This window comes from Fringilla coelebs (assembly GCF_963513975.1).
Source record: "Fringilla coelebs genome assembly, chromosome: 21".
Taxonomy (NCBI): domain Eukaryota; kingdom Metazoa; phylum Chordata; class Aves; order Passeriformes; family Fringillidae; genus Fringilla; species Fringilla coelebs.
The window spans coordinates 2,622,478-2,647,068 of record NC_140047.1 but is presented as its reverse complement, the minus strand read 5'-3'; the positions used below and the strand labels follow the sequence as shown (position 1 = coordinate 2,647,068).

The following is a 24,591-nucleotide window of genomic DNA, read 5'->3' as shown; positions in this document are numbered from 1 at the left end:
AATCAGGGAGCTTAGCAAGGGGTCTCTGATTGAAACTTGGACGTTTGATCAGCCTGTGACAAAGCAAATCCTCAACGCTCCCTCACAACAATTCCTGGCACCTTTTCAAGTGCTCCTGAAGCCCACAGAGGAACTGAAGCTGCAATCCTGGGCCTGTTTGAGCTTCTAATGCTTGGGATCAATCGTGTTTTGAGAAAAATGTCATTCTGGCACCGGTGCTGATTAAATCCCCCCTCCTGCCAACCTCGCTCAGTGACCACTGAATTCCTTCTCTCCTTTTCACATCCACTCTTCTTACAATCAAGGAACACTTACTGGAATGGACTAGGACAATAAATACAGAAAGATCCAGAAGCACAGCCTCTCCTGACCTACTCCCCAGTGCCACATCTAGCCTAGCCATGACGCACCTGCCCAGCTCTTGCGGGCAGCGCTTTGAAAAGAGGGCACATTACAGAGCTCACTTTGTAAGGCAGATAACCCTGGGGAAGGCTCCAGCCACTTCAGAGAGGCTCTGCCTCAAATACTCCTATGAAGATAGCAAAACTCCACTTGGAGATGGATGACAGGTTCTGAATATATTTAAAGCCCAAGGGCAGACTCAGAGAATGAAAAGAAAGATGCAGAAAAACTCTTTCTATTTCTCAGCACGCGTTTCCAGCACGCCAAAGGTTGTCTCACAGTTCAGCCCCCACAGCTCCCAAGCAGATTCTCAGCAACCAGCAGGTCTAAATTCCAAGTTAGAATTCTAAAAACTAACTCAGCTCAAAAGAGTCAAAGCTAATCTAGGAAATGTGATCCCAGCTCTGCAGCAGTGCTGGAACATCTCTGTGATCTGCTCACAGATTTTTGTGCTCTCGCTGCTGCCTCGACGCTGCTTTGTGGTGCCAGGAATCGTGAGCTGGTTCCCTGTCCTACTTTCCAGAACTGAAGGCAGGGATGAAAATAGAAAGAATCAATTCCTTTCCACTCCTGCAAGGCTGGAGAGCTTCAAATGGCACCAGAAATGAGCACAGGCTGTCAGGGAGCAAATGCTCTGGCTGTCAGAGAACCCTGAGGGCTGTGCTGGAGAGCTGGGGGCACCGGGGTGCACAGAAGCATCAAGTTTGGCACCATGGAGCACTTTCCATTGGGAATGTCTAGGATGCCATATCCAGAGTGAGTCAAGGTTGAGATGCTTTCCTGAGAAGCCACACTACGTAAGGTCGACTCCTTCAGACTGAGCAGGATCTAGAAATCCACATCTGTCATTTCTGGGCACATAATCTGGGTTTTGGCTGTTATTTATAACTGAGGTCAGGCTCCCCACAGTCCCCTGTCTGTTTCAGCCCTCGGGATAACCTGAGCTATGGTGGAAGATCCCAGCAGATCAGCTCCTGTCTCTCCCAGAACCAAAGCAGCTCTCCAGGAGACAAAACAGAAGGCAGTCACATGGATCTCCCCCAAGGATCAGCCATTCCACTTCTCCAGATTGTACATCTCAGCTCAAGGAACTCAAATGACTGCCTGGACTAACAGAGCACAGTTTCCCTCATTTCCCACAGTTCTCACTGGCAAGCACCACCCACGTCCTACAATTTTCTTACGCACCAGGTAATGTTTTCTCACAATGCATTCCAGAGTTGGAACCCTTCCTGGATCACCTACAAACACAGCATGGCTGGGAAAGAGTCTGCAGGATGGAGTCCTCCCACTAATTCCTAAAATAAAGGGGTTTTCAGCCTTCATAGGAACTGTCTGGAGCCTCCTCATGAGGGGGCAGCTCCCATCTCTGCTCTGGGACAGGGACAGGAGCCAGGGCACAGCTGGGGCTGGGCCAGGGCAGCTCAGGCTGGAGCTCAGGGAAAGGTTCTTCCCCCAGAGGGTGCTGGCACTGCCCAGGCTGCCCAGGGAATGGGCACGGCCCCGAGGCTGCCAGAGCTCCAGGAGCCTTTGGACAGCGCTGCCAGGGATGCCCAGGGTGGGGTTGGGGGGGTCTGGGCAGGGACAGGGGTTGGATTTGATGATCCTGGTGGGTCTCTCCAGCTCAGGATATTCTGTGGTTCCTTGGTTCTGTTAAGCTCAAGGGTAACAAACTGAGAGGGAAACCCAAGCTCAGGAACTGCCCAGTTTTTGGCTGTTAACACACACACACACTATTCAGGCTCTGCAGAAGTTGCCAAAAGGCACACCAAAAAATCCAGCTCTCCCTTGAACTAAGAGAGGATTTCACCTGACCTGGGGACCAGCACCTCTCTTTGATCATTGTTCACCAAGTGAGACTCATGCCAGCTCACCCTCAGCAGGTGGTGCAGGAGCATGGAGCTGGCAGAGGCAGAGCTGCTTTCTGCCCTGTGGTTTTCTGCTTTGCACAGGGAAATCCTCCACCACTGCTGAATCACCAGCCAGCTCTTGCTACCCAGTCAATTATTTCAGAGCTATTGCACCTGCTATCCCTTCATTACTTTATTACTTCTGCTTGAATGGGGAAAACAACATCATAAACCCTGTGTATAAATCACTCTCCTAGAATAACAGCCAAGGAAATAGGACAGAGAGAATTCATTTGGTCCATCCCTCTGCTCAGCACTAAGCATTACTCCACTGATCATTTCAGAAGAGGTTATAAAAACAAGTAACAATTTTTTAGTCTTTCTGAAGAGTAGAATGAGCTTTTTCTCACTGCAACTGCTGCCATTTCAATCCAGTCCCAATTGCTCTGTTCCAGTATGGTGAGCAGCATCTGCCCTTGCCAGCATGAGACAACTTTATACATCTGAAAATAGCTACCATGTCTTCCCTTAACCTTCTATGGGCTTTTTGTCTTTATAGGTCAGTATTTCTAACCAGCACTCAGCTGCCTCCTTGTCCTCCAGACTCTCTTCCTTTGGTCTGTCTGCCTTCAGATGTGCTGCCAAAGACTGGTGCTGAAGCCTTTCCAGCATCAAGGAGAATATCAGAATTTCTTCACTCCAAAAAGCATTCAGCTAGCATAGTTTAAGGGTTTTTTTTGCAACTGTGTGACACTGTCCAGGCATGGGCAGCTTTTGATCTTTTAATGCCTGGATTCTTTTTCTAATAAAGTGAACCAGCCCCTGTCCTCTGCACAACATTTATCAGCAGTTTCCAGCTCAAGCATTTCTCTCCAGTAAAATCCTTTAAAGTTTATTTGGCTGTTCTGGTTGTCTCCCAAATTTCTACCCTGTAGTTTTGTTCCATCACTTCAATTCTCTCTCACTTCTGTCCTTCCTCTCTTACCTGCATCCAAAGCAGTGTGGGCAGCAGGGCAGGGGGGATTGTGCCCCTGTGCCCAGGTGAGAGCCCACCTGCAGAGCTGCCCCAGCCCTGGCCCAGCACAGGGAGGAGCTGGAGCTGCTGCAGAGATCCAGAGGAGGCTCCAGGGGGATCAGAGGGATGGAGCAGCTCTGCTGGGAGGAGAGGCTGGCACAGCTGGGATTGTTCACCTGCAGAGGAGAAGCTTTGGGGGGACCTCAGTGTGGCCTTGCAGGGCCTGGAGGGGCTCCAGGAGAGCTGGAGAGGGACTGGGGACAAGGGATGGAGGGACAGGACACAGGGAATGGCTCCCACTGCCAGAGGGCAGGGATGGATGGGACATTGGGAATTGGGAATTGTTCCCTGTGAGGGTGGGCAGGCCCTGGCACAGGGTGCCCAGAGCAGCTGGGGCTGCCCCTGGATCCCTGGCAGTGCCCAAGGCCAGGCTGGACAGGGCTGGGAGCACCTGGGACAGTGGGAGGTGTCCCTGCCAGGGCAGGGGTGGCACTGGATGGGCTTGAAGATTCCTTCCAACCCAAATCATTTCCTGATGGACTTAAGAGACAAAAAAATGAACACACAAGGACTCTGAAATCATATTAAAATATTTTACCTTAAGTTTTAAAGACAGTCTGAAGGCATTAACTGCATAAATCACCTACAGAAAGTCAATCTTATGTTCCTCTTTCTATTTCTAGTGGGGTTCTAAAACAATCTTGTAGAAAAAAAATGCAAGTTCTCACATGTTATACCAGTTTAACATCTACTTAGAATTTCGAGACCTCAAACAGCAGCACGAATGTGTCTTTCTAACAACCTGTGTTGCAACACATTTCCTTAAAATATCTATTTTAGCATTTTGTTTCATTGCAACTAATTAGCCAGACTATAGGCAAGTCAAGAGAAAACTGATTCCATACTGAAAAAGGTCAGGAATTTGAGGCTGATGGGCTTTACTCTTTATACATGGGAAGACATTTGAATTCTATTACAAATAAATGTTTTGAATTGTGCTATAAATGTAACACTCAAGCTCAATTTTAACTGCGAAGCAAAGAGATTCACAGCTCCACAGAGATCACTGTTCAGGGGAAAACAGCTCTGCCAGCTGGCAGAAAGGGAAGAGAGACACTGAAATAAATTCCTGTCCCAGATAAAGAGGCAGAATTAGAACCCAGCTTTAGTGCAGAGCAGTGCTCAAGGCATTGTTGCTCAGGGTTTAGGCCAGGCTGGATGGGATTGGAGCAACCAGATCTAGGGGAAGGTTCCCTGCCCATGGCAGGGCTGGAGCAGGAAAAATTTTAAGGTCCCTTCCAACCCAAACTAGTCTGTGCCACTGGACATTTACAGTCTGTATGTTTGGCAGTTACATTTAAAATCACCCACCACACAAGCAGAAAGGTGGGTCTGAATCCTCCCTGGGTCATTCCCTCTCTCCTGGATCAGTCACAAGGACAGGGGTAGGTTACAGCAGCTCCAGAGGGGATGTGACATGTTTGGGATGGCCCCAGTTTGTGGGGAGCTCTGTACTGAGCTCCCAGTTCATGAACCTGGGCAGGGAATCACATTAAATAGAGAGGAATAAACTCACAGGTCTGTTCAAGTGAGCTCCAGGGACCAGAAGTGCCTTAATAATCCCCAAGAGAAGTTCAGAAACACTTCAGCAAAAATAATCCTTACAGGGAAACCAGAAAGATTATTTTTCACTGACATAACTTCTGAACACTTAGTGCCATAATTAAATTGTCCTGGCAATAACACAGATAAAACTCCACCATTTTGGGACTATGAAAATGCCTGAATGGCGGCTTTATATTGTACAGTTTAAAAAAAAAAAAGTTTTTATAGGTGCTAGGAAAGCAAGAGAATACAAGTATTTAAAGCAGGTTTATTATTTTTGCAGGATTTTTTTTAAGAAATCTGATTTTTAAAAAAAGTCTAGGTCTTCAAGACAGCAAAATGACAGATCAGAAATAATTTGAAATAACAGCATTAAAGAATTGCCTGTAAGGCCAATGCAATGATTTAGTGCTTAGTATAATGTCCCTGATGCACTTAGGGACAAAAGAATTAAATTTTAAGTCAGTCAGTCTCCAAATTTGCAGTAGAGAGATATAATGTCAAGTGAATTAAAGAAGATGGATGAGCTGATGGGTTCAAAGGGAGGGATCAGAGTCTTCAGGACACAGACAGATTTGGCAGCTGCAGGATGAGGATTGACAACCTAAAATGGCAGGAAGAGGGAACCCAGCCCCCAAAAATCAAAGCTGTGGAAATAAAGGTACAGAGAACCACGGGTGGACTCTGAGCCCCAGGAAGAATGAATAACATTTTTAAAGGGATTTTAGAAGCCAAACCTCCATTTCCCATCAGTAGCACTAAGTGATTGCCACTTTGCCAACATCCTGCATTTAGGCAGAACTCCTCCCAGATACACAAAGCAGCCCTGCAATAAAAACCTGCTGCAGCTGATGAGAGGACAGAGCAAGGAAAGCTGCTGGAAGTCTGGGATGGATCCGCTCAGGCAGACAAGGAGCACGCGATGTTTCCTCAGAATTCATCAATCACTCAGAAAACCCACAGGATGTGGTGCTAACAGGCAGCCTGAGCCTCCCAGACATCCTTTGAGAGAGACAGGAAAATGCTTTTAATTCCCTTACCTGGGGGAATTTGCGCTTGATGGAGATCAGGGCCCCCTCCGGGAGCTTGGCCAGCTCCGAGTCCCGCACCGCGTGCACCGTGGTGGCTCTAGGCTGGTGGGTGAGGGCCTCCACCTGCAACACAGGGACAGTGTCAGGGACAGCATCAGGGTCAGAGCACAGGGACAGCTTCAGGGACAGCATCAGGGACAGAGCACAGGGACAGAGAGAGCACCGGGGACAGAGAGAGCATCGGGGACAGAGAGAGCATCGGGGACAGAGAGAGCACCGGGGACAGAGCACCAGGGACAGAGCACCAGGGACAGAGCACCAGGGACAGCATCAGGGACAGAGCATCAGGGACAGAGCATCAGGGACAGAGCATCAGGGACAGAGAGACCACCAGGGACAGAGAGACCACCAGGGACAGAGAGACCACCAGGGACAGAGAGAGCACCAGGGACAGAGCACAGGGACAAAGCATAGGGACAGCTTCAAGGACAGAGAGAGCACCAGGGACAGAGCACCAGGGACAGAGCATCAGGGACAGAGCATCAGGGACAGAGCATAGGGACAAAGCATAGGGACAAAGAGAGCACCAGGGACAGCTTCAGGGACAGAGCACCAGGGACAGAGCACCAGGTTCAGAGAGAGCACCAGGGACAGCTTCAGGGACAGCTTCAGGGACAGAGAGAGCACCAGGGATAGAGCACGAGAGAGAGCACCAGGGACAGAGCACCAGGGACAGAGAGAGCACCAGGGACAGCTTCAGGGACAGCTTCAGGGACAGAGAGAGCACCAGGGACAGAGAGAGCACCAGGGACAGCATCAGGGACAGAGCACCAGGGACAGAGCACAGGGACAGAGAGAGCACCAGGGACAGCACCAGGTACAGCTTCAAGGACAGAGAACCAGGGCCATAGAGAGCACCAGGGTCAGAGCACAGGGACAGGGAGAGCACTGGGGACAGAGCACCAGGGACAGTTCCCAGCCTGTACCAAACACCAAACAGCAGCACCAAGGGGTTGAACCCGTCCCAAGGAGCTGTGCTGCTCCCACACAGCTGGAGCAGAGCCCTGCCTGTCCCAGGGGTGGCACCCAGGGCAGCACAGCTGCCACAGCCATCTCTGCAGCCCAAACCCCTCTGCCATGGGGCAGCTGCAGTTCCTCACAGAAACAGAACCCACAGCCCCAGGGAGCCCCCAGAGGGAAAGTTTTGTCTGAGCTGTTTCCAGCAGCTGCCAGAACAACCCCCAGAGTGAACTCAGCACCACAGCAGCCCTGGGAGCTTTCCACCCCTCAGTGCCAATGGGGACACAGCCATCCAAGAGCCAGGAAAACCCTCTTTCTCTACTGGTCCCTCTTTCCTCAATGCCACCCTGAAACATTTCCATTTTACTTCTGGAAGCTGAATACCAATGACCTTGAAATAACTGAGACTTCCTAAAAACTAAAAAAAAAAGGGGTGAGAGCAGAGTGGGTGGGCACTGAGCAACCTGAGGTGGTGAAAAGTGTCCCTGCCCATGACAGGGGGTGGCAACAAGATGAGCTTGCAGGTTTCTTCCAACCCAAACTAGCCTGGGATTCTAGGAGCAAATCAGCCCATTTGGGCCAAAAATGAGCATTGTTTTTCCATTATTTTATTTTTTTTTAACATATGTATGTTTGCTTGTGCTGTGTAAAGAGGAATGCCTGAATGGTTCAGGCTGGAAAGGAGCACAGGAGCTCATCCAGTCCCACCTCCCTGCTCAAGCAGTCACTCAGGGCTGTGTCCAGCCAAGGAAAATCCACACCAGAACACACCTCCCAATTATTCCACCTAGAAACATCTATTTTATTGACACTAGAAGTATAAAGAAGAAGATGGTGACACAAAGAGAGTTACACAGAGATTTTCTCCTTTATGGAGAGAATCTGCCACCATATAAAACAAACAACAAAAAAGCAGCAAAATGCAGCTGCTGCCCAAATCCCCACCTGCCCCAGACCTGCCACTGCCTCTTGTGCTGTGTGGAAATGCAGAAATGCAATTTCCTGCTGAGGTCTCTTCACATGGCCAGTGACTTATCATCCCTGGAGCCACAACCTTTAACTGCTCAGCAACAGCCTGCTGCTCCATGCTGGGAGTTCCAGCAGCAGACAACGTTTATTGGGCTTAAAATCCATGGATCAGCCACTTCCAAAAGAATGGTTGCTGCTGTAGCAACTGTAATTACTGAGGTTAAAACACAAACAGAAAAATCCCTCCCTAACTGCAATTTACTCACATTTCAAATCAAAGTGAACATGACTTTGCATTTTTAATTTTCCACTAGAAAAAGAAATAAATAATATATCAGCTTAGAGCTGTTTGAGTTGTTTAGAGGTTGGGGGGTTGATGGTTTTATTTCTCTGATTGATTTTTGGGGCTTTCTTTCAGGATTTTTTTCAAAGTTTATGTTGACAGCAAATTCCAACAGAAGCAATTAATTCCTCACAGTACTATGGGATCAGACACACAAAATGAGCACATAATATTAATAATAATATTCTTAATAATAATAATGCCTTGCAGAAAACACACAGCTCAGTGATCCCACTTCCACCAAGATCCCCCCTTGGAAGGCTCCATGCTCACAAAATGGATAATCCAACCAACCAGAATATCTTGAGCTCAAAAACTTGCCATTAGTCCAGAAAACTGAGATCAACTTGCCAATATTAACTTGAATTTCACCAGCACCAGCTGCTCTGCATGGAAAACTGCACAGGGAAATTTAAAGCACCTTCATTTTGCAAGCCCCAGCCTTTTTTTTTTTGCTCAGGTTCCAGGGATGTTTTGTTCTGTCATCACATTTTAAACTAATTATATAGAAGGGCAAAAAAAAAAAAAATCATCTTTGTACATACATTTATGGAGAAACAAACCCTCTTAAGGCTCCCCAAAGGGCTGTATAAGATGTTCTGTTTTATCTCCCTCCCCTACTACCAGCTTTTTATCACAGGTTCTTGGCTCTGTAATTTACCTTCCTCCTCCTGAAAGCAGGTTAAGGGTTTCAGCTGTTAAAATAAAACCTTTCCTCTCAGCTCCTGACTGAGTTTAATTTGTATCAAGAAGAAAAAGGCTCAAACTGTCCGAGATCCTTTGCCAGAGTTTCTGTGATATATGAGTGCATAAAACCAACTGTGCTCCAAGGGGCTCCTGAGCCTTTCAGAAAAGATGAAATTTGTAAATTTGTAGAAAAGGCAATCAAATTTTAACTTTAAGCACAGCCACAGGGAAGGTTTTTGAGCTCCCAAGTGTAACTTTGTCTTTTTGACAGAGCAGAGGGCACAGGGAGACCTTTTAAAAAACCTCCTTCCCAAGGAGCCATTCAAATATCCAGATTTGATAGCCATCCAAATATCACCACCAGTCCCAGAGACCCCTGCAAGTGCTGACTGAAAATCCCAAGTGATTACAGAGATTAGACCTTGGACTGTTCTTACATACAGGTACTATGGAAATTTTTGATATTTTCATTTAAATACACCCCAATATTCCAGCATGGAAAATATCTGGGTCCCAGCCACTGTACACAAGGAAATTCAAACTGCATTCTCCCCTTGAGTATAATCACCTGAGTTCCCAATCTCTATTAACAGTCCCCATTATTCATTGATTAATTATCCCAGAGCAGCTGGGGCTGCCCCTGGATCCCTGGCAGTGCCCAAGGCCAGGCTGGACAGGGCTGGGAGCACCTGGGACAGTGGGAGGTGTCCCTGCCATGGCAGGGGTGGCACTGGGTGGGCTTTCAGGTCCCTTCCACCTAAATAATTCTGGGACTCAATAATTAATTAATACTTCCTCTTCACTGAAGTGTGAGGGCTCTCATTTGGATCATCTGCAGGATGATTCTCAACTTTCACCACACTCTCCCCTCTTCACACCCTGTGGTTTTAGAGCCTTTTTTGCACTGGTTCTACATTTTCTGCACATGGAAATCTGCCAAACCCATTTGGTTTTGGCTACTCCCATCTCCTTTGGAGATCAAAAACATCCTAACATTGAGTTGCAGTTCCGCCCAGAAAATAACACTTTTTTACTTTGTATTTTTTAATAAACTATTTGAGATATCAACTGTTCAGAGATTCAGATATTTTTCTTCTTGCTTAGGAAAAACCAGAAGTCTCATACCATTTGAGTATTTCAAATCATTTCTATCTTACACCAGGTTCAAATCCTTGGACTCCTCTGCCCAGTGAACCTTTGGAACAGGTTTTCTTCCTTTTCCAGGTTTGTAAAAGTACAAGACTCAAAGATCCAGCTTGAACTTCAACATGAACAAAATCCACTTGTGATCAGAAGACAGTAGCATTATTTCCTTGGTCACAAAAAGGGAAATTTAACTTTCTCATCACCCACCACAGCTGCAGCAAACAACACAAAACCACCTCCACGATGACATTAATAACCAAATGTTTCAAGAAATAGCATTATTATCTTTCAGATCTTGTTGGACCTGACTGGAGAGAATGTTTATTTATATATTTTGGTTTCATAATCACCCAAGGTTCTCTCTTGAGCTCCTTCCCAGACTTCCATTAGCATCACTCATCCTCACCAGCATGAGCACAGCATTTGCTCCAGTACAAAAAGAACCAGTGGAATCTTTCCCCCCTCTCCTCCAGCTCAGGCCAACACAATCCTTCTCTTGCTCGAGGCAATTGTACCTCTCTGTTCTTCTTATGTCACATCCACTCCTCCTCCTCCTTCCTAACAAGCTTCTCAGTAAGTTCCACCTCACTGCCCATTTCTGGGCTTCTCTCTCTGTTTCCTGCATTTGCCATCGTTGTTGTTCCTCTCTCCCTCCAAGAATCCTCAGCTTTTCCTGGAGTTCCCTGGCTGCTGAGCCCACCATGTCCTCTGCTCTGCCTGGACCGACTGCTCTTCTCTTTGCCTCCTCATTATCTGGTGTTGTTTGGTTTTCTCTCATGCAATAAACTCAGCAAGCCCACACTGCAGTGCTAATTTCACTTGGAACTCCATCTCTCTGAAATCCTGCTGTGCTTTGTTTTAGCAGCCCTACAAAAATGCTGAATGTTCCCTTCACCACTCCCCTGTCTCCAAGGTCAACCCCTTGGCTCCTCATCCTCAAAATCCCTCTCAATCTCCAGCCCACCCTCAGAAACCTGTCATCCATCACTGCCTCCCCTTCCACTCCCTCTGATTTGGGGGAACTGCCCAGGAACAGTGTCTCAAATGCTGGAATAACTTGAATGAGAGAGCACAGAACCATTTCCAGTGTTACACACCCCGTGGTTCTTGTAACTGATCATGATATGGCCATGGCTGAGGGCCCCCCTGCATTGCCGTGGTTCTGTTGTTCCTATAACAAAACAAATAAAAACACCCCAGCCCCCCTAAAACAGCCCCTAAAAATCGACCTGTGCTCTTTGTGCTGTTCCAGTGAATTCTGACAGGGAGGGGTTTTGAGCAATCGAGTGGAAGGGGCAGAGGGATGGAACTGGATGAGTTTTAAGGTCCTTTTAAAGCCAAGCCAGGCTGGAATTCCATGATTCCCACACCTTCTCTTAGCTCAGTATCAAACAGTGATAAAACCAGGTTTTGCTGCCTCCATCCCATACGCCGCACATGATTCACAACCCTGCCTCACCAGTTCTTTCTGAAGAAAAAGTGTTGCTGTACATCTTCTACAGGGAGGGGAAAAGCAATTTATACTCTCATGACCTCTTTTGACTTCATTTCCAACAGTCATTCCTAACAGTTCTTTACAGCTTTCCAAATTACAAAGTTGGGAAGCAAAAACCAGCAAGTGGCACATTCTGCCAGTTGCTCTTAGTACAAATTCCTTTCTGAGCTGCAGTCAAGAAATCCCTTTATTTGCTTAATTTTTGGTGTGTGCACAGCCCCAGTGTGATGAGCACAGTTCTGCTGCTCAGGCTTCAGCATCTCTGAGACTTCCTGGAGCAAACTGGGGCTGCTGTAGGGCAGGCAATTTGCTGGCAGGAAAATGTTGCTTCTCCAGATAAATTTAACAAACTGTTGGGTGACTTTTCTCACAGTCAGCAGCCACTAAAAATGCAGATCATTTCCAAGTAGTTTCTTGTGGAGATGATTTCTTTTCAAGTGAGATTTCAAGCAGATCCAGTGCATGAGGAGACACGTCCAGTGCAAATGTTCAGAGCCACGGGTCTGCTCTCCCCAGCCTCCAGCCAGGAGCACATTTACACCACTGGCTCTTCCCATCCCATCCATTTTGTAATACACTGTCTTCAGTTCCTCTTCATTATGGCCACTACTCCAACCAAGAATCTGTCATTCTCTCACACATCATATCTCTTCCTCTCCCATTGATTTTCCCTGCTGCCAGCTCACAAAAGCAGCAATCTCTCCTCACCAAGGGAAGCCTCCTCCTTGTGTAAGAGCACACAAGTGAAAGCACCAGGTACAAGGAGACCCTGGAAGCAGGTCAGGACCCCAAGGACTATTAAATTATGCAGCTTAAACTGTGCCCAGCTCTGGGCCCTCAGCTTGGGAAGGACATTGGGACACCTGAGCACATCCAGAGGGAGCAACGAGGCTGGAGAGGGGCTGGGAGCACAAACCCTGAGAGGAACCCCTGAGGGAGCTGGGGGTGCCCAGCCTGGAGAAAAGGAGACTCAGGGGTGCCCTCATCACTCTGCACAGCTCCTGAAAGGTGCCTGTGCTCAGCTGGGGCTGGGCTCTGTCTGCAGCAGCACTGACACAACCAGAGCACACAGCCTCCAGCTGTGCCAAGGGAAATTCAGGGTGGACAGCAGGAAAAAGTTTTCCACAGAAAGAGTGATAAAGTTCTGGAATGGCTGCCCAGGGAGGTGGTGGAGTCCCCATCCCTGGGTGCCAGGGGTGAGTTGAGCTGTTGGGGCTGGGTTGGGCTCGATGGTCTTGAAGGTCTCTTCCAACCTGGTCATTTTGTGAGTTCTGTGAAACTCTTCATTTTCCAAATTCTCCTCCAAGACATCCCCAAGCAGTGTCTGGTAATTAGCCTGATACTTGAATTGTTTTCTGTTCAGCACAGGCTTGGCTCCCACCAGGGGCATCAAGGGAGCAGGGAGGGCCTGTCCTCACAGGGACACAAGTGGGTGACAGTGGGGAGCAGAGACACCCACCCTCCTCTGCCAGAATTCCTCCCTCCATCCCAAAACCCCCACCCCACTCCATCCACAGCCCAGCCCACCCCAGGCTCCACACAAAGCCACCAGCTCAGCCCAGGGTGCTGCTGGGGAAGGGTCAGCACAGAGGGGACACCAAGGACAGGGATGAAAGGACACACACCCAAGGAGGGATATGGAGAAGAAACACCACCACTGACATCTGCTGCCAGTTCAGGGGGCTCTGGAGCAGGGACAGGCAGTGAGGCAGCTGACAGGTGGCACACCTGTATCTCAAGGCCAACAGCAGCACTGGGAGAGCACAGAAGAGCCACCTGTGCATTGTCACAGCAGTGGCTTTGTCCAGACCAGGGCAGGAGCTGCTGCTGCTGCAACTGAAGCCAGTGAGGCAACATCACCAATGTTACACAAAGGGCAACCAATCACTACATGGATCTTTGAATTTTTTTGGCTTGAACACACTGCCCTCACACCCTTCTCCAGCTCATTTGCACCTGGAGCAGCAGAGGATGCTCATCCCAACAGTGTTTGCTCCAACCCCAGCTCAGAAGGACCTGAAATATCAACTTGTTTGTATCAGAAAAGGACAAAGGAGGAGACACTGCTGGAAGCAGTGAATGAGTGGGAAGAGCAACCAGACAAACTGCAAATCGATGCTATTTGTGGGAGCAGTGCCAGTGGATGAACTCAGAACACCATGTACTCTTCAAAGTTGTTCTAACAACCACCTTCTGCAATCTCCTGTGTGCCAAGCTAACCCCGTGACTGAGGACATCCAGCCCTTCTGCTGTGTGCAAAGAGGAATCCAAACCTCCCTCTCTCCTTTTTTTAATAGATAAATGCATTAAAAAGCCATGAAAGGCTTACACACACTCCTGCATGGAAGTCTTGTGTATCTGGGCATGGCTATATGCAAGAGCAGATCTAAAATACAGGTAAAAATGAAACAAGGCTGAGCTTGCTGTGTTTTGCAATTAGGGCAGATGGAGTCATCCCACAGGTTCTCCCCAAAGGACTGAGCCTGCACTTTGCAGCAGGGCAATGACAGTCCTGTTGCAGCTGTGAACATCATTAAGGGACAAAAAACAGAGGAAGATTAAAGCTAGGAAGGGAATTGGTAAAAGCCCAACCTCCTGTATTTCAGTTTTACTCCTTGTACACGTGTGGCTATAGGGGAGATCTGAAGTTTCAGGCGTGTTGTGCTGCCCTAAACCCAACATTACAGTCCAAACACCACCAAAAACCCTGCCAGAGGCCACCTGAGACCCCCACACCAAACACCCAACAAAACCATCACATTTCTCCAGGCTGTTGGAAGAGGATCTGGAACTGCAGTGCCCTGGGCAGGCTGCTCCTCTTTGGGTGAATGATACCTGAACTTTCAGAACAGAAAAAGAGAGAACAACCCATGATGAGCTGCTCAGACACTTCCTAGAAAGGGGGAGATCCAATTGCTTTCAACTCAGCTTCACACAAGAATCCCAAAGCTGGAACTTTCATCACCTTCCCACCCTCCACTGCTGACTGTTCCCCCAAAAACCCTTCCTGCCACCTCCACTGGACTCTGCTCCCACCACCCAGTGCCATCCAAGCATTCTGGTAGTGATGACAAGGATCACTAGGATCTCTCTCTCTCTCTCAGTGGCTTTTATTTAATGATGCTTGCCAAAAAAAAAAAAAAAAAGGTTCTATCAAGGAAAACAAATATTTTCAATGGCCTTGTGCATTTTCCAGGGTTCAAGGGGATGTCATATTAGCCTTTGCTGCTCCCAGACAGCCCAGTTCCATGTGGCATCCCTCAAAATCGAAGGGAGAAAGGAGAAGGAGGCAAGGCAAGTAAAAACTGTCCTGCAGGGGAACAGGATGTGTATCAAGATAGCTGCAATTACCAAAACAGAGTTCAGCTGGAAGCAGAAGGAGACACCCAATATCCTAAGGAATGACAGTCCAATGCATGAAATCACCTGTCTGGAACCCAGCAGGTCACAATCCCATCACTATCTGTCATCAGAGCTCCCCATACTCTCAAAAAATAACATGGTCCAGCACATCAAGCACATAAAGCCCTCTGCCAATTGAGTTTAACAAAAACACTCTCAAGATGGGCTTGGAAATCAGGACACAGCTTCTCATTTCATTCTGACACTAATTCAGTGGTGTAAATGTGAACTCATTCCTCGGGCTCCCTCTGCCTCCCTTTGGGGCTGGCAAATATTGGGGGTTTGCTGTTTGTAGGTTTCAATGGATGGTTTGGATTTTTTTGGCTTTGCTTTTGTTGGTTGTTTTAAATATGAGTTCACACCTAAGATGCTGCTAGGAAAATAATCATTTTTAGTAATGTATTACCAAGAGAGAGAGAGGAAAAGATGAAAAGGGAACAATCCCTCCCAGGACCATGTCCTCCAGCTCTGTTCCTGAACCTCACCCACCACCAATTCCCTCAACTACAGTCTGTGCACAGTGTGCCTGAGGTGGCAATAATCTGAATCCACCTGAAATAGCTTTGTACTATCTTACAGCTTCAGCAAGTGCAGTAGTCATGGTTTGACAAAACCACAAAAATACAAGGAATTGGTAAAAAATTCATATGTTGAAAAAAGGCAGAGCAAAGCAGCCTTAATGTGGAGGGTGCAGTGACATTCAGCTGGCTTTGGAGCTGCCTGATAACATTAATACTGATAAAGAACAAAAGCCTGACAAGTGTAATCCTGATAGTTCCCTTTGTGTGATTCCTTTGAGGATTACACAGCAATTAAAGATTTCTAACTGTGTTACATTTCCAAAGGACAATGCTCCAATCCCCTGAGGAAATCATAAGCCATTTACAGATTCTTCTTGGGCTTCAACTTTTTAAGAGAGAAAAAAATGCCATGGACATTTAGCTGTCTTAATTAGATAAACAGCTTAACATCTGAAAAGATTTAAAATGTCTTATTTCTAGGAATGTAAAAGATGATTTCCTGCCCAGCAGGGCCAGTGTGCTGCAGCACTGGCAGCTGAGGGCTCTTTTCTGCAATTTCTCCCTGTGTTCCAGGAGTCAGTGCACAAATGCCTTTCTGCACTCAACAGTCATGGTGTGCAGCCCTCCTGACAGGAGGGACTTTCTGGTTGCTAAAGAGAAGCAGAAAAGGTGCTGAATTAATCAAAACAGGGCTGCAGCTGCCCCCCTCAGCAGGTATTTTGGAAGGCTGACTGGTTTTGGGTCCAGCAGTGTCCTGGGAGGGGTTACCAGAGAACCCAGCTTACACCACCTAAAAACCCAGCTCTGGAAAATATCTGGAGTTAACTCTGAGGCCCCTGAGACTTGTCTGGCATTCAGGCATCTCCCCCACACCACAATTATCCTTTAGAACTCAATGAAGACAAAGTGTGGCCTTGCATAAAAACCTCACTGCATTGAAGGTTCCATCCCCTGCAGCTGTTTGAACAATTTCACACAAACAATTTCAAGCCAGCAGCAGATTACTCTGAGGAATGGCTCTGATGGGTTTGTTGCCTTCTCCTCACCCACTGCTGTCCTCCCAAGAGTGCAAAAAGCAGAGAACAGCCACCTCAACACATGCTTGGAGTTGTGACCCTGTGCTCTGCCAACCTGCCCTGCAGTTTGGAACAAACCAGAGGACAATTGTCCCAGTCCCAGCAGCACTGCCAGGAACAAGAGAACCTCAGAGCCTGGGCCAACACCTGCTATTGATAGGCACAAAAATCAAAATAAAAGGAATCCTCCCTCACACACAATGAAGTGCTAATGAGATCAAGAGAACAAGAGTAAAAACTACAATTTCCAGTGGTTAATCAAGATCAAAACCGAAGCAGCAACATCAAGAAAAGAACTGAGAGACTAAGATAAGCATTTTAAACAAGTAGCTGGGTGAAGAGAAGCCCTTCCACTCCATCAACACACAGATGTCTGCTCTGATCTCCTCTGGGATCACCCAGGGCATGGCAGAAGTGATAATAATATAAGAAACGTGACCCTTTAGCTGGTAGATAAAATTCACGTTTCAACATTTTTCCCTAAGTGCATCTATAGCAATGGACCACCAAATTAAAAGATTTCCCCTAAATGAGTCAAATCTTAGTCTCTAGAAAGCAAGACTTATGTCAGCTGTATTTCAGCAGGGAGGGAATTATTTAACAGATTCATCATTGTCCTTTAAGAATTCCTTGGAAGTTTCTAAATTGAGTTTTGACCAGATACAGTGATTGGAGCTGCCCACCAATAGGGCCAACAGCAGCCAGGGTCCCTCCAAGGATCCCTCCAGGATTCTTTTCCCCTGACAGAACTGACCTTGTCAGCTCCTCAAGGAACTCCACAGGGAAGGAAACTTCAGTTTCTAATCTGCTCTTCTCCCCCTGCATTGACAGACCTCAGGAACAGATGCCATTGAGTCAGTGCAGGGAACAAAACAGTTTGAGCCACAAGTTGAGCCCCGGGAGCGCACGCACACGCTTGAAAATTAAATTAACATCCAGTCTGCAAGGCTTCATCCTGTGCTGCTGTGCTCCTGCAAGCAGGAATGGCAGAGCCTCATCTCTTATGCAAATGACACGTGGCATTTGGAAAGTTCTGACACAGAGGCAGTCAACAAAAAGCCATCAAATACAAGGCTCTCTGTTTGCAATTAGGGTGACACGGGAGGGTCTCGGAGGCGTTCAGGGAGGATCAAGCCACCAGTTCACCAAAAAACCAATTACCAACACCAACTGCTGCTTTCATTCCCTGCAAGCACCCAGAACCCCAATTATGTTAATGTCAGGGAAAAAAAAACCCAACCCTTCAGCAGGTTTTTAAAGGTTTATAACAGATTCCGCAGAAGGGGATAAACAAAACTTTTTAAAAGCAAAAATATCGCTTTGCTAATGCCCTCTGAAATAATGCTGGCATTCTTCACAGATCCTCCCCCATGTTTGCAAAAGGCAGCCAGAGCATGGAGACACTTCCAACAAATGGCAGAGTGAGTCAGTGGGGCTGGGAGCTGTGGGCAGGAAGGAGATGACAACGTCCACAGAGTCACTGAAGTCTCCAACGTGATTCATGATCCAAAACAGAGACTTGTGCTTCAGGCACAAACTGCACGGGTATTTCTGTATCCCTGCCTGGGCACTCACAGCAAACAAGGCCCTGCTACAGCAAACACAGCCCAGTCCTTCCACCAACCCACCTCCTCCTTCCTGCCCAGAGAAACAGCTGGGCCAGCCTGGAAAAACCAGCACAGCCTTGCTCAGAAAGGGGGAGTTTAGGCCATTTCCTAGAAACACAGAATTGCAAAAAAGCTTCGGTGGGAAAGGATCTTAAAGCCCATCCAGTGCCCCCCTGCCATGGGCAGGGACACCTTCCACTGTCCCAGGCTGCTCCATCCCCAGGAGCAGCCACAGCTGCTCTGGGCACCCTGTGCCAGGTCTGCCCACCCTCTGAGCACCATATGCTGCCCTGTCACTCAAAACTGCTCTCAGAAAGTAGAACAGGTCTGTTTTTAACCTGGGAACTCTGCAAAACTCCAGGAGCTTGACAGTGAAAAGCTGCAGAACACCACAGGCAAAGGAAAGCAGGAAAATGCCTGGATGTGGCACTGACAGTCCCTTCTTCACACACCAAAAGGACTCACACCATTGTGATTAGTCACAAAAGATGTCAGCTTTAGCTTCTGTCAAACCACATCATTTTACCTCTAATGAAGTACCCCAAAAAAAGGAAAAAAACCAAATAAAATTTGTGTTAAATGCACATTCCAGCAGGGACCTGCTTCTCCAAACACAATCCTAAGCCAACACAACCCCTCAGCCAGAGCAGCACTGAGTGTGGGAAGAGATCCCTAAATGCTGTGCATGTGGAAATATCAAATATGGGGCAAGCAGCAGCCCAGCCCAGCCCTGTCTCTGCTGGGAGCACCACCAGAACTGCCTCATGGACCCCACAGACAAAATTTTGGATCAGCTCTCTAAGGGGAGCCTCAGACTCCTGCTTCCCCTTCATTCCTATAAAAAGGAATTTCCTCCCATAGAACTAATCCCAATTCACATGGTTTCAGAGCTATGCTAATTCTGCCTATAAACAGATACATTTTCAGTGCTCAGTTTTCAGCTCAGAAAGCAGAAACGGGCCTGAACAACAAGCTCAGAACTTCAGAAATCTTCTGATTTTAAATATAAAAATCAAACAAGCCACACATATTTATGACTCCTATTTCTGCTGTTAGGTCTGAGAAACAAAACTAGGTCTGAGAAACAAAAAATGAACATAAGAGAGAAATTAAACATGGATAAATACTACAATTTTGAAATGAACAGTTGCTTTAATAGCTGTGATAATTACACACTCCCTTAAAAACCTGACAAAGCTTTGAAGTCAGCTCTGCTAACTCTGAGGAGGTTGGACTAGACACATCTGGGGTGGGCTCATCCAAACTCACTCCTCCAATGGCACTAAATTTATTCTAACCCCCAGTTAGTGCACATTCCTGCAATTATTCCAGCCCTAATTTAACAGGCTGGAATAGGAAAGGGGAGGAAATTAACCCATGGCAGAGAAGAGCACCAGGCAGGACACAACCTTTTTTGGGTTGATCTTTCTTTTCAAACCCAACCGCTATAAAAACTTCCCAGGCTGAAAGGAGTTCCCCACATCTTCAACTTTGGGAGCCCTAAAGCTGCCCAAGGGATGGGAGCAGGAGTGAGTGTGTGTGGCATGGAGCAAACCCCATTTCCCAGGGACAGCCCCTCTCACCACTCCGATGAGGTCCCCCCGGCCGTACTCCCCGGTCAGGTGCTTCTTGCCGTCGTCCATGCGCAGCACGGAGCGCAGGCGGCCGTTCAGCACGATGTACGTGCAGTCTGACTTGTCCCCCTGCCTGCAGGGACAACAACCAACAGCCAGCATCAGGGAATGGCACAGTCAGAGCTGTCCCCCTGCCTGCAGGGACAACAACCAACAGCCAGCATCAGGGAATGGCACAGTCAGAGCTGTCCCCCTTTCTGTAGGGAGAACAACCAACAGCCAGCATCAGGGAATGGCACAGTCAGAGCTGTCCCCCTGCCTGCAGGGACAGCAACCAACAGCCAGCATCAGGGAATGGCACAGTCAGAGCTGTCCTCCTGCCTGCAGGGACAACAACCAACAGCCAGCATCAAGGAATGGCACAGTCAGAGCTGTCCCCCTGCCTGCAGGGACAACAACCAACAGCCAGCATCAAGAAAAGGCACAGTATGACTTGTCCCCCTGCCTGCAGGGACAACAACCAACAGCCAGCATCAAGGGATAGCACCACATTTCTCCTCACAGAGAAAAGCAAGGCACGATTCTTCCCAAGAATATTTTTGGGTTTCACAGTCTCTGAACCTCAGAGAAAGGGAAAACAATTCTTATCTCATTTGCTGTGCCTGTGTTGTGTCAAAGTAGAATGCAATGTGGAGATTTTATCCAGAGTGATGGGGTTTTGTTTCCTTGGCCTGTCAGGGCTGTCCTAGGGTGGGTGACATTCTGATCATTCTGATGCTTGTACCCCCATTTGTGTGTTCTGTTTATGCTGGATATTTTGTTCTGTGCCTTCAAGAGTGGCTCTGAGGAGCAAATGTTTTGTTTTGGTTTTGTTATCAGCCGCTCCCCCACGGCTGGTGGGACACACAGACGGGGCAGTTCATAGCGCAGCTTTTGCTTCTGGCTTTGCTCTTGCTCCTGCTTTGCTCTGGCTTTTTGCTTCTGCTCGTTAGTCACTTTAGCTAAGCACTCTGAATTTTTCCCTGGACTGTTTTTCCTTTCCCTTTTTGGAACCACTGGAGCCTGCTCTGGATGGGCCCTGGGAACACCCAGAGTTTGCCCCCTGTGGCTGCAGCAGCTGCCCCAGTGCTGGAGGGACTGATAACAGAGCGACCACCCCAGGAGAGACTTTCTGGATTTGTCATCTTTGTCAGAGCAGTGACAGAGTGCTGTCGCCCAGTATTGTTCATTTTGTGTGCTGGGGGTGCTGTGCCTGTTCAATAATCAGGTTCTTTGTACTTCTCTCCAAGGAATCCTTCCTGAACCGGTTGGGGTAGGGGCCGTGTGGGGTTGCTTTTGGGAGGTTTTCTCCCAAATTTGCCCTAAACCAAGACAAGGGCCAAGTGTGTGTGTGTAGTTGAGACTGTTGGCTGCCAGTCATGAGACTCTGTGCACTTCAGTGCACTGGAGTGCTTGGCAGATTCAGTTTAGATGTAATGTAACATAGTGTAATACAATATAGAATAATATAGTATAACAAAGTAATTAATTAGCCTTCTGATAAGATGGAGTCAGATGCATCATTTCTCCCCACACAGGGGTCATCCTGTTTGATAAAGGAATAGTCCCTGCTCAGCAAATGTATCTGGAGGTTTTGGATGAGTTTGTGGTTTTTTTCTGCCTGGCTTGGAAGATGAAGGAAAGGGTTTAATTGATGTTTAATGAGCAAATGAGAAGTGGAGCAGGAACTTGTTAAAAGGTGACTGGAAATGGGTTTAATGTGTAAATGCACAGGCTGTACAGAGATAGCTGAAATAAGGAGTGACAGGACACAGGGAATGGCTTCAAACTGAAAGAGAGCAGGGTTAGATGGGATATTGGGAATCGGGAATTGTTCCCTGGCAGGGTGGGCAGGCCCTGGCACAGGGTGCCCAGAGCAGCTGGGGCTGCCCCTGGATCCCTGGCAGTGCCCAAGGCCAGGCTGGACAGGGCTGGGAGCAGCCTGGGGCAGTGGGAGGTGTCCCTGGATGGGCTTTAAGGTCCTTTCCAACCCAAGCCAGTCTGGGGCTCCATGCTAGGACTGGAAGGGGATGGCCAGGGTGTGAGCAGCCCCCAGGGGACACCACAGCCTCATTGCTGGCTACTCAGGAGCTCATTCCCACTGCAAGGTCAACGTGGATGTGCAGAGGAATTCTGCAGGGCAAAGAGCAAGACCCCCAGGTGGCTCCAGATTTGGTGCACACACCTTTGTCTACCAAAAACTTTTTGCTGGCACAATTAGGAGTGCTGCTGGGAAGGTCACAGTTCTGGTGGTGGAGTTAAAACAAATGCAAGGAATTCCAGAAGATTTTAACAAGATATTGACAGAGTAATCCAAAACTTCCATTGGCATTGGTGCTGCAGGTATGGTTATGAAAATTACAATTATACAGATCATGTTCTAATTAGACTGTTACTCTCCCACCACTGCAGCAACCACATAATAACAGCTCAATTGCATCCTACTACATATCCATAAAACTAAGCTTTCCCAAGGTAACTTTTGCCCCTTAAACATAAAATTCCTATTTTCAATTTACTGCTGACTAAGCCTAACTGAATTACCTTTGAGTTTTGCTGTTTGTTTCAGAAAGGCTGAAAACCTCTGAGCAATAGATCTTCATGCCCTCAACAATGCAGAAACTACCACCAGAACATGGAACTGCGTCTTAATCAATTATATCACTTAAAAACCTTGCCAAGACAACAGAAAAGGTGAGGAATGGTAAAAAATAATTTAGCAACATGTAGAGACAAGAGATTGAAGCAATGATGAAGGTACTGCAGAAAGAAAATAATCTCAAAATAGGCAAACAAATAAAGCCAATGGAATGGTTGATAAATACAGCCTGAGGTTCTCAATTTACACATCCCCAAGGGAGCACAGCTCATGAAGCAGGAAAATTTCAACAAACACACAATTTTATCCACAGCTCACCTGTAAACAGCTCGTCCAGCCTCCACCTCCATCCAGTCCAGGGCGAAATCAATCTGCCTGACAAAGGGGGACATTCTCTTCACCACACTGTGGGCCACCCCCAGCACCACGCTGGGCTGCTCCCTCATGATCCTGGGGAAAAAACAAAGAGTGACTGAGCCTCCCCAGCACGGGAACAGCTGCCCACAGGCACCACAGCCCAGTGCAGCAGGGCAGGAATTGCCAGGGCACCCCCAGCACCCCTCACCAGGGACTCTGAGCAAACACGGGGCTGCCCAGCTCCAGCCCAGCCCAGGGAGATGGCACTGAGAGCTGGCACTGCCCCAGGAGCAGGATGCCAGCCTGGCCCCATTCCCTTCTCCCAGGGCAGCAGGAGCCATGGGAGCTCTTGTGTATGAGCCACCCTCCTCATCTCCCCCTCACACAGGTCTCTCCTGACTCAGGAAAACATTCCTCCTGTCCCCAGGATCTTCCCTCCCTGCTGCTCTGCCCATCTCAGTCTCTTGCTTGTGCTCAGTTTCCCCCACATATCACATCAGAATCTTTTTACATGTAAAGTCTGAGGTGCTTAAAAATAAAACACCTGCTCTGCATTTCAAATATTCCCTTTTTCCTCTTGCAAGGACTACAAAGAGCTGAAATATCTTCTAATAAAGCTCCCAATCTTCACACTGAATGTTTTTAGTCATGCTTAAAAGTCTCTAATAATAAAGACAGCATGTAATTCAGTATGTTCCTCAAACTGAAAAACTGAAAAGGTTCTGCCAGGACAACCTCAAACTCCACTGTGAGGCCTAGCAAAAATCACTCTCACAGACACCTGGGAATTGCTCAGGAATGTCTAATTTCTCCTTCTTTTTAGAGTGAAGATTACTTCACCCTGTCACTGTGGGACTGAGCACTCAAACACCTCCTGAGGCACTCCCAGGGGTGAATGGATCACACACATGTCAGGTTGTTCTGCTGTTAGGGCAGCTTGGCTTTCCTGTGCAGCATCAAGGGCAGACTACTAAAAAATAGTTATTTCACAAAAAAAAGAAATAACATCTCACAAAGAAGTCAATTTGAGTCTGCAGCCCCAGCATGAGAAGTGCACACAGAAAGGTGAGGGAGCTGCATGAAAGCTGCTCATGGACAAGCAGGATCCTCCAAGCCCCCATGTCCAGCCTGGCCTTGGGCACTGCCAGGGATCCAGGGGCAGCCACAGCTGCTCTGGGCACCCTGTGCCAGGGCCTGCCCACCCTCACAGGGAACAATTCCCAATTCCCAATATCCCATCCAGCCCTGCCCTCTGGCAGTGGGAGCCATACCCTGTGTCCTGGCACTGCAGACCCCTGTGAATTCTCTCCATCTTTCCTGCCAGCCCCTCCAGGCCCTGCAAGGCCACACTGAGGTCCCCCCAAAGCTTCTCCTCTGCAGGTGAACAATCCCAGCTGTGCCAGCCTCTCCTCCCAGCAGAGCTGCTCCATCCCTCTGATCCCCCTGGAGCCTCCTCTGGCTCTCTGCAGCAGCTCCAGCTCCTCCCTGTGCTGGGCCAGGGCTGGGGCAGCTCTGCAGGTGGGCTCTCACCTGGGCACAGGGCACAGGGGCACAATCCCCCCTGCCCTGCTGCCCACGCTGGGCTCAGCCCAGGGCAGGGGCTCAGGGCTGGGGCAGCTCCAGCTCTCAGCACCCCCAGGCCCCTCTCCAGGGCTGCTCCAGCTGCTCATCCCAGCCTGGATCGGTCCTGGGGGCTCTCCTGACCCAGGGGCAGCCCCAGCACTGCTGGAACCTCCTGGGGTTCCTTGTTGAGTTTTCTGCATCCATGTTTCCTTCACAAGGAAGGTGCCACATTGGTAAGAAAATCTCCTTTTTGTGCTCTCTCTGAGCACAAATCATGCAGCTGTGTATCT

General features: G+C 48.1%; 1 protein-coding gene across 2 annotated transcripts in view; it reads right to left on the bottom strand.

Moving 5' to 3' along the window:
• PNPLA7 (patatin like domain 7, lysophospholipase) overlaps nucleotides 1-24,591 on the bottom strand; it is a 131,332-nt gene that overhangs the window by 69,421 nt on the left and 37,320 nt on the right. For both annotated transcript variants that reach the window (XM_084219657.1, XM_084219658.1), the window contains exons 18-20: nucleotides 22,700-22,831; nucleotides 19,753-19,876; nucleotides 5,913-6,026 (exon numbers count right to left, since the gene is read on the bottom strand). In XM_084219657.1, coding sequence (XP_084075783.1) covers nucleotides 5,913-6,026; nucleotides 19,753-19,876; nucleotides 22,700-22,831 — 370 coding nt within the window. The remainder of the gene's footprint in view (nucleotides 1-5,912; nucleotides 6,027-19,752; nucleotides 19,877-22,699; nucleotides 22,832-24,591) is intronic.